Genomic DNA, 10,922 nt, shown 5'->3' on the forward strand with positions numbered 1-10,922 from the left:
ATGTATGTATGTAATACAAACACATATAAGGATCCATAAATATTCATGAATAAATTATTATTATTTATTATTTGACTTATTCATCTGAGACTTCTTGACAGAAGAGATATTTTTAAATCAGCATTGCTCTCATTTTCCTTTGAATTTATGATGGGATTACCTTGCTAAATGCTCAGGTCCTCTTTTTTTTTTTTAGATTTTTTTTTTATTTTGCAAGGCAAACAGGGTTAAGTGGCTTGCCCAAGGCCACACAGCTAGGTAATTATTAGTGTCCGAGACCAGATTTGAACCCATGTACTCCTGACTCTAGGGCCGATGCTTTATCCACTATGCCACCTAGCCACCCTTCAGGTCCTCTTAACATTATGAGTAAAACTATAGAGTCCATGGACTTGGTAATAGATATTTCTCAATCATTCCAAGATCAGTATATTCTCCTTGGTTGTTAATTGCTTTGTTGACATATTTTGTAATATTTTTCTTTCATCAGTCATTTCAAAATTAATTATAATAAGCAATACACAACTGACTACTTTTTCACATCCTTCTGCAATTTGTGTAATGAGAAAGATGTAAGAATTACAGAATTCATCGTGCTTTCAACCTTTTATTGAGGACACACGTGATTATATGATTTTTCAAAATAATATAATGATAATTTCCATGTATGTGAAATTTAAGAATATGAATTAATAGTTGTGTCTTTTACAGTCTTTTGAGAGTTAAATATTAAATATTGATTGTTCTCATGCTTCGAGTATTTTTCTTCTTCAGGTGATTTTAGAACTGATCCCTCAAAACCATCAAAATTGTGCCAATGACAGCAAGGATGTGTTTATGTATTATATAAGTTCAAATTCTATTGCTATCTTAAATTCTTTTAGTGTCATGTCTATTCCCCCAAGAAGCTCGTCTGGAATTAAAATGTGAAAGTTGAATAGTTGAAAAATATTTGAGTTTAGGTGATGGAAATAGATAGTTAAGCCAAACTTAGCTAAATACTTTCCTTACTCTATGTTTTTACACTCATTGCATTTTCACTCTCAAGTTGCCCCTTTACTTTTTTTGCGGTCTGTACCTTTCATCATTTGCTTTTATTCTTTTTTTTTTTTTTGCCAATAATCATTATTCTCTTATGCTGCTCAGGAAGGCATTCCAAAGAAGTTTCTCTTATGTCCCAAGTTGTCCTTCACTGAGTTTCAATAAAAATAAATGTCGAATCTTTAAAACACAAACTTTTGCTGAATTTTTTTTTTTCGGTTATAGGCAAACAGGGTAAAGTGGCTTGCCCAAGGCCACACAGCTAGGTAATTATTAAGTGTCTGAGACGGGATTTGAACCTGGGTACTCCTGACTCCAGGACTGGTGCTTTATCCACTATGCCATGTAGCTGCCACTGAAGTTTGTTTTTTTAAGAAAGATTTTATTTATTATGAGTTTTACAAATTTTCCCCTATTCTCCTTCCCTACACCCACAAGAATTTTGTCTCTTCTTTCCCAATTCTAATTCTTTCAATTTCTTTTTCTTCACTTATTGCTGAAGCTAACCTTTCTAACACAATATTGAATAGTAGTGGTGATAATGGATAGCCTTGTTTCACCCCTGACCTTATTGGGAATGCCTCTAACCTATCCCCATTGCAAATAATATTTGTTCATGGTTTCAAATACATACTGATTATTATTATAAGGACCAATCTGTATTCCTACACTACTATTTTAGTAGGAATGGGTGCTGTATTTAGTCAATTTGTAATTGTTTTCAAAAAGGTTTTATTTGTGTGAGAAGTGTTTTATAATTGTTTCTTTAAAAAAAAAAATTGAGTTTGCCTTGGCAGGTAGATTCCCCAAAATTTTATATTGTCTGAGGTAATTTTGAATATGAAGGAGGAATCATATGCTAAAGGAAGAAAAATAAAGTATAAGAGATAGCAAAATTGCATAATAAGTTAATGGTTTCGTTTTTTTTTTTTTTTTTTTTTTTTTTTTACGTTTTTGCAAGGCAAATGTGGTTAAGTGGCTTGCCCAAGGACCACACAGATAGGTAGCTATTAAGTGTCTGAGGCCAAATTTGAACTCAGGTCCACTGCTCCACCTGGCTGTCCCTTAGTTAATGGTTTTCTTTCCCTAAATTAAAGGTAATAGTCTTTGGTCATTGTTTAAACTCCACAATCCTTTCTCTGGATACAGATGGTATTCTCCACAGCAGACAGCACAAAATTATCCCTGATTGTTACTCTTTTGAAATAAGCAAGTCCATCAAGGTTGATCATAAACACATGTTGCTATGAGGGTGTGCAATGTTTTTCTGGTTCTCCTCATCTCGCTCACCATCAGTTCAGACAAATCGTTCCAGGCTTCCCTGTATTCCCAACCCATCTGGTTTCTAAAAGAGCAATAGTGTTCCATGACATACATATGCCACAGTTTGTTAACGCATTCCCCATTTGAAAGACATTCAATTAATCCCCACTTCTTTGCCATCACAAACAGGGCTGCTATGAATATTTTTGTACATTTGATGTTTTTACCCTTTTTTCAGCATCTCTTCAGGGTATAGACCCAGTAGTGGTATTGCTGGGTCAAAGGGTATGCACATTTTTCTTGCCCTTTGGGCATAATTCCAAATTGCTCTCCAGAAATGTTGGATAAGTTCACAGCTCCACCAACAATGCATTAGTGTCCCAGAATTCCCAGATCACTTCAACACTAATCACTGTCCTTTCAGGCCATATTTTCCAGTCTGAGAGGTGTGAGGTAGTACCTCAGAGATGCTTTAATTTATATTTCTGTAATAAGTAGTGATTTAGAACAATTTTTTATATGACTGTGGATCACTTTGATTTCCTCATCTGTTAATTGCTTTTGCATATCCTTTGACCAATTGTCAACAGGGAAATGACTTGTATTTTTGAAAATTTGACTGAGTTCACTGTATATTTTAGAAATTATTCTTTTATCAGAAATACTAGTTGTAAAAATTATTTCCCAATTTACTACATTTATTTTTTTCTTGGTTAGAGTGATTTTGTTCATACAAAACTTCTTAATTTCATGTAGTCAAAATTTTCTAATTTATTTTTGATGATGTTCTTGATCCCTTCTTTGTTTATAAACTGTTTCTCTTCCCATAGATCTGACAGGCAAACGATCTTCTTGATCTTGATCTTCTAGGTTGATTATAATATTATTTTTATTTCTTAATCCTATATCAATTTGACTTTATCTTGGTATAATTCAAGTGAGTATAACAGAAGTTTCTGCCATACTAACTTTCAATTTTCCCAACAGGTTTTATCAAAGAGAGAAAGGTTTTTTAAAATTAATTTTTATTGAAGATATTATTTAAGTTTTACAATTTTCCCCCCAATCTTACTCCCCCCCACCCCACCAAGGAAAGCAATCTGTCCATCTTTACTTTGTTTCCATGTTGTACCTTGATCCAAATTGGGTGTGATGAGAGAGAAATCATATCCTTAGAGAAGAGACAAGAATTCTAAGAGGTAACAAGATTACACGATAAGATATCTATTTTTTCTAAATTAAAGGGAATAGTCCTTGAACTTTGTTCAAACTCCACAGCTCCTTAACTGTGTACAGATGGCACTCTCATTTGTGGACATCCCAAAATTGCTCCCGTTTGTTGCACTGATGGAACGAGCAAGTCCTTCAAGGTTGATCATCATTCCCATGTTGCTGTTAGGGTATACAGTGTTTTTCTGGTTCTGCTTATCTCACTCAGCATCAGTTCAAGGCTTCCCTGAAGTCCCATCCCTCCTGGTTTCTAATAGAACAATAGTATTCCATGACATACATATACCACAGTTTGCTAAGACATTCCCCAGTTGAAGGACATTTACTTGATTTCCAATTCATTGCCACCACAAACAGGGCTGCTATAAATATCTTTGTACAAGTAATGTTTTTACCCTTTCTCTTCATCTCTTCGGAATATGGACCCAGTAGTGGTATTGCTGGGTCAAAGGGTATGTACATTTCTATTGCCCTTTGGTCATAATTCCAAATTGCTCCCCAGAAGGGTTGGATGAGTTCACAGCTCCACCAACAGTGAATTAGTGTCCCAGATTTTGCACACCCCTTCCAACAATAATCATTATTCTTTCTGGTCATATTGGCCAATCTGAGAGGTGTGAGGTGGTACCTCAAAGAAGCTTTAATTTGCATTTCTCTAACAATTAATGATTTAGAACATTTTTTCATATGGCTATGGATTGCTTTTATCTCCTTATCTGTAAATTGCCTTTGCATATCCTTTGACCATTTGTCAATTGGGGAATGGCTTTTTGTTTTAAAAATATGACTCAGTTCTCTGTATATTTTAGAAATGAGTCCTTTTTCAGAATCATTACTTGTAAAGATTGTTTCCCAATTTACTACATTTCTTTGATCTTGGTAACAGTGCTTTTATCTGTGCAAAAAGCTTTTTAATTTAATGTAATCGAAAATATCTTATTGGTTTTTGGTAATGTTCTCCAACACTTCCTTAGTCATAAACTGCTCCCCTTTCCATAGATCTGACAGGTAATCTAGCCCTTGATCTTATAATTTGCTGATAGTATTGTTTTTTATATCTAAGTCCTGTGACCATTTGGATCTTATCTTGGTAAAGGGTGTTAGGTATTGATCTAATCTAAGTTTCTTCCATACTAACTTCCAAATATCCCAGCAGTTCTTTTTATCAAAGAGGGGTTTTTTATCCCAATGGCTGCACTCTTTGGATTTATCGAACAGCAGATTACTATAATCATCTCCTGCTTTTACACCTAGTCTATTCCACTGGTCCACCATTCTATTTCTTAGCCAATACCAAACAATTTTGATGACTGATGCTTTATAATATAATTTTAGATCAGATAGTGCTAAGCCAACTTTCTTTTGCACTTTTTTCATTAAGCTCCTGGCAATTCTTGACTTTTTATTTCTCCATATGAATTTATTTACAACTTTTCTAACTCTGTAAAGTAATTCTTTGGAATTTTGATTGGTAGGGCACTAAACAGATAGATTAGTTTTGGTAGAATTGTAATTTTTATTATATTAGCTCTACCTATCCATGAGCAGTTGATATTTGTCCAGTTATTTTAATCTGATTTAAATTGTTTGAGAAGTGTTTTATACTTGTTTTCAAAAAGATTCTGAGTCTGTCTTCACAAATAGACTCCCAAGTATTTTATATTGTCTGAGGTTACTTTGAATGGGATTTCTCTTTCTAGATCTTCCTGCTGTATCTTGCTAGGCATATATAGAAAAGGTGAGGATTTATAAGGTTTTATTTTATAACTTGCAACTTAGCTAAAATTGCTAATTATTTTCAGTAGTTTTTTGGGTGATATCTTGGGATTCTCTAGGTAGATCATCATGTCATCTGGAAAGAGTGAGAGTTTTGTCTCTTCCTTCCCAATTCTAACTCCTTCATTTTCTTTTTTCTTCTCTAATTGCTGACGCTAACATTTCTAATACAATATTGAATAGTAGTGGTGATAATGGGCACCCTTGTTTCACCCTTGATCTTATTGGGAATGCTGCTAGCCTCTCCCCATTGAATATAATGCTTGTTGATGGTTTCTGATAGATACTGCTAATTATTTTAAGGAACAGTCCATTTATTCCTACACTCTCTAGTGTTTTTAATAGGAATGGATGCTGTATTTTGTAAAAAGCTTTTTCAGCATCTATTGAAATGATCATATGATTTCTGATAGATTTTTTGTTGATATAATTGAGTATACTAACAGTTTTCCTAATATTGAACCAACTCTGTATTGCTGAAATAAATCAGACTTGATCATAATGTATTATCCTTGTTATAACTTGTAATAATTTTGCTAAGATTTTATTTAAGATTTTTGCATCTATATTCATCAGGAAAATAGGTCTATAACTTTCTTTCTGTGTTTTAACTCTTCCTGGTTTAGGTAACAGCACCATATTGGTTTCATAAAAAGAGTTAGGCAGAGTTCCATCTTACCCTATTTTTCCAAAGACTATATAGAATTGGAACCAATTGTTCCTAAAACATTTGGTAGATTTCACTTGTGAATCCATCAGGCCCTGGAAAGTGTTTTTAGGAAGTTCAATGATGACTTGTTGAAATTATTTTTCTGAGATAGGTCTGTTTACATATTTAATCTCTTCTTCATTTTAACTGGGCAACTGATATTTTTGTAAATATTCATCCATTTCACTTAGATTATGAAATTTATTACCATAGAGTTGGGCAAAATAAATTTGAATTATTGCTTTAATTTCCTCTTCATTGGTAGTGAGTTCACCTTTTTCATTCATGGTACTAGCAATTTGGTTTTCTTCTTTCTTTTTTTTAATCAAATTGACCAGAGGTTTATAAATTTTATTGTTTTTTTTTCATAATACCAACTTTTGGTTTTATTTATTAATTCAATAGTTTCTTTGCTTTTGATTTTAATAATTTCTCCTTTAATTTTTAGAGTTTCTAATTTGGTATTTAATTGGGGATTTTTGATTTGTTCTTTCTCTATTTTTTTAGTTGTATGATAGTTCATTGATTTCCTCTTTCTCCAGTTTATTCATGTAGGCATTTGGAGCTATAATATATCCCTTGAGAGTCACTTTGAATGAGGCCCATAGGTTTTGGTATGTTGTTTCATTATTATCATTATCTAGGATAAAATGGTTAATTCCTTCCACAATTTGTTTTTTGTTCCACTCATTTTTTAAATTTCAGTTATTCAGTTTCCAATTTGTTCTGGGTCTATATCTCCTTGGCCCAGTATTGCATATGACTTTTATTGCATTGTGATTTGAGAAAGATGTATTCACTATTTCTGCCTTTTTGTCGTTGATCATTAGGTTTTTGTGTCCTAGTACATGGTCAATTTTTGTATAGGTTCCATGTACTGCAGAGAAAAAGGTATATACATTTCTATCCCCATTCAGTTTCCTCTATAAGTCTACCATATCTAATTTTTCTAACAATCTATTTACCACCTTAACTTCTTTCTTGTTAATTTCATCATTTGTTTTATCTAGATCTGAGAGTGGGAGGTTGAGGTCTCGCAATGGTAGAGTTTTGCTGTCTATGTCTTCCTGTAGTTCTTTCAGCTTCTCCTCTAAGAATTTGGGTGCTGTCCCACTGGGTGCATATATATTCAGTATTGAAATGACTTTATTATCTATGGTACCTTTTAGGAGGATAAAGTTTCCTTATCTCTTTTATTGCTATCTATTTTTGCTGCTGCTTTGTCTGAGATAAGGATAGTTACTACTGCATTTTTTACTTCTGCTGAATCAAAATATATTTTGCTCCAACCTTTTACCTTTACTCTATATGTATCTCTCTGATTCAGATGAGTTACTTGTAAGGATTCTGGTTTTTAATCCGGTATGCTACTTGCTTATGTTTTAAGGGAGAGTTCATATCATTCACATTCAAGGTTATGATTACTAATTCTTTATTGCCTTCCATGCTATATTCCCTCTGTTTGTATTTTCCCCCTTACCCCCCTTTATCCATATTCCCCATTATTTTGTTTCTGAATGCTACACCCTTCAGTGTGTTTGCCCTCCTGTATCACCCCCTTCCCTTTCTTTCCCCTTTTCCTTTTTCCCTTTTTCCCCTTGCCTTCCTTTTGTTATTTTCCCCTTTCCCCCCCCCTCCCCTTTCCTTTCTCTGTCCCCCTGCCCTTTTCCCCTTTTAATGCTTGAAAGATTGGATGTTTTATAAGTTAACTGAGTATGTGTAGGTTGACTTTAAGCCATATCTGATGAGAAAAAGATACAGGTGTTTCTCATCTGCTCCCTTCTTCCCCTCTATTACCAGAGGTTTTTTTTTTTTTTTACCTCTTAGTATAATGAGATTTATCCAATTTAATCCCCTCCTTCCTCCCATCTCTTTCCTGTTACCCTTTTTAAGGATGTAGTGTTTTTAAGATCATTCTATCTAAGTCATAGAAAATTTTTAGTGTCTGTATGCTCTAGTTCAGTATATCTATCAAATAGAGTCAAAATTCTTGAGAGTTAATAGCATCTTTCTCCCAAGTGGGGTTAAAGCCTGTTACATCCCATTAGATAGCAGTCTCATGGATAAGTCATGAATATCTGTCATTTCTGGCTAGGTATATTCTCTCTGTTAGAGTTACAATTCTCAAGATTTATGAGAATCCTTTTTCCCCCATGCTGGGATATAGCCAGTTTCAACTAACTGGATAGCATTTTTCCCTTTAACTGCCCCCCCCTTTTTTTACCTTTCCATGTGTCTCTTGAACCTCCTGTTTGATGTCCAAATTTTCTGTTTAGCTCTGGTCTTTTCATCAGAAATTTTTGGAATTCTTCCATTTCGTTAACTGTCCATCTTTTTCCCTGGAAGAGAAGGCTCAGCTTTGCAGGAAAGTAGATTCTTGGCTACATTCCAAGTTTCCTTACTCTTCAAAATATCTTGTTCCAGGCCCTTCAATCCCTTAATGTTGATGCAGCCAAGTCCTGCGTGATCCTTACTGTGGCTCCTTGATATTTAAATTGTTTCTTTCTGGCTGCTTGCAGGATTTTCTCTTTTATCTGATAGTTCTGCAGTTTGGCCACAACATTACTTGGTGTTTTCATTTTAGGATCTTTTTCTGGTGGGGATGGATGTACTCTTTCAATAACTACTTTGCCCTCCGATTCCATGATATCAGGGCAGTTTTCCATCACTGGAACCTGTAATATTAAGTCCAGGCTTTTTTTCTATTCAATGTTTTCAAAAAGTCTTATAATTTTCAGGTTGCCTCTCTTCAACGTATTCTCGAGGTCAGTGGTTTTGTTGATGAGGTAATTTACATTTTCTTCTATTTTTTCTATTTTTTTGATTTTGTTTAACTGACTCTTGCTTTCTCATGAAGCAATTAGTTTCTGTAGACTCCATTCTTTTTATGGGGGAGGAGTTTTCTTCAGTAACCTTTTGCAACTCCTTTTCCAACTGGTCAATTCTGCTTTTGAAAGAGCTTTCCATTTGACCAATTGAGGTTTTGAGAGAATTATTTTCTATTTGCATTTGCCCAATTGAGGATCTGAGAGAATTATTCTCATTTTGTATCTGCCCAATTGATGATATGAGTGACTTATTCTAATTTTTTATTTGTCCGATTGATGATGTGAGAGATTTATTCTCATTTTCTATTTGTCCAATTGATGATGTGAGAGATTTATTCTCATTTTGTATTTGACCAGTTGGTGATCTGAGAGATTTATTCTCCTTTTCTATTTATCCAATTGTACTTTCTAAGGCTTTGTTTTCTTGTTGCAAGGTATTAATTGTCTCTCCCAAATTTTTAAGCTCCTTCCTTATTTCTTCAAGGAAGTCTTTCTGTGCTGAAGAACAGATCATATTCTCCTCAGAGGTTCCAGGTCGCTGAGTTAGGGTCTTTCCCTCCCAAAATTTTTTCTATGGATCCACCTTTCCGCTGACCCTTCTTCATTTTGCTAAGACCTGAGTTGGGGAGGGGCTGGTTCACAGGGGCCTGGGATCACTAAAGGCTTTACTCACTGAATGCAATTTCTTTGGTTGGCCAGTCGGACGTGCTGGTTGCTTTCTCTGGAGTGTCTGTGACCTTGATTGAAGCCTTCTTCCTTTGCTTGAAGGGAGGAGTTGGAGCTATTGAATTCTTTTGCTTTCAGTCAGTGGTGGAATTTACCCTGACCTGAAGTCATTCCTCAGCTGGGCTAGTTCTTCTGCTCACACACCTGGACCTGAGGCAGAATTAGTTTGCATTTGCTTGTTTGGTACAGGTCTGATTTGTAATGGGACCAGAGGAGCCCAGGGATGGTGTCCACAGCTCTCTTTCTCCAGAATTCTAACCCCAGCCCTATTTGCAAGCTCCTGCTGGACAGCACCAACACCAGTGCCTCTGCTTCCTAGTTGACTCAAGCCCCTGCCATCTAGCCCCACCGCTGCTGATCCAACAGGTCTGGCTCTAGGGCCCCCAGATTCCAGGTTCCAATTCAGCTGCTAATCTCTCTTGAATGGGGCTGATCCTCCCTCTAAGCCCAGACTCACCTGCCCAAATTGGACCAATGCTGCTGCCGGAGACATATCCTGAGGTACATGTTCTTTGTCCTCGCTTTTCTTTCTGGGTTTTGTGGGTCAGATTTCTTTTTTTTTTTTCCCAAAATTCAAGAAATCTTTTATTGGTTATTTTTTAAGTCATTTATGTCATGAATTCATAGGGGATTGGTTCCAACAGGTCAGGTTCCTTGGCATTGGTTCTCACAAAGTGTGCTTCTCTGGGTGGAGCAGGCTGACATTTTAGTTGGACCCAAGTGCCTTTTTCTTTGGCTTCTTTCTTCTTCTGATCATTTTCCTTTACTTGCTTCAGGAAGCTATCTCTGCTCTTAGAATGCTTAATATGCTCAATACGCACATTAATTCTCTTGGCTAGAATCTTGCCCTTAACCTGTTTGTTTACAACAATGCCTACAGCATGCTGTGTAACATTATAGACTCGTCCAGTCTTGCCATGGTAACATTTGTGGGGCATTACTTGCTGAACTGTGCCCATACCCTTGATATCTATAATATCACCTTTCTTGTATATGTGCATATATGTAGCCAGAGGGACGACACCATGTTTTCGAAAGGGCCTAGAAAACATGTATCAAGTCCCTCTCTTTTTTTCCTTTTGTGTTTGTCATTTTGGCAACTCACTGGAATATGGCAGAGCTGGTGGAAAGGCAGGTCGAATTTCTTTAAAGAGGTTTGTTTCATGTGATAGATGTGGAAGAGATCAGGAGACTTTAGAACTGTGCCTGTCTTCTCTCAGCCATCTTGGCAGGAAGTCAAAAGAGAGAAAGTATTTATCCCAATACCTGGACTTTCTGGAATTATGAAACAGAAGATTACTATGATCATGTCCTGCTATCTCTTTTGTATTAGTCTATTCCACTGATCC

The 10,922-nt window shown here is 35.5% G+C and overlaps 1 protein-coding gene across 1 annotated transcript; it reads right to left on the reverse strand.

Annotated features, from left to right (window-relative positions):
- Positions 1–10,181: 10,181 nt before the first annotated feature.
- LOC141498937 (large ribosomal subunit protein eL21-like) lies at positions 10,182–10,625 on the reverse strand. Its single transcript, XM_074201966.1, has one exon. The coding sequence runs from the start codon at positions 10,623–10,625 to the stop codon at positions 10,182–10,184; it is 444 nt and encodes a 147-aa protein (XP_074058067.1).
- Positions 10,626–10,922: the final 297 nt, after the last annotated feature.

The sequence above is a fragment of the Macrotis lagotis genome, chromosome X, assembly GCF_037893015.1.
Source record: "Macrotis lagotis isolate mMagLag1 chromosome X, bilby.v1.9.chrom.fasta, whole genome shotgun sequence".
Taxonomy (NCBI): Eukaryota; Metazoa; Chordata; class Mammalia; order Peramelemorphia; family Peramelidae; genus Macrotis; species Macrotis lagotis.

Bases quoted from the DNA above. Each gene is read 5' to 3' on its own strand.
- LOC141498937 (XM_074201966.1), bottom strand. From the start codon at position 10,625: ATGTTTTCTAGGCCCTTTCGAAAACATGGTGTCGTCCCTCTGGCTACA.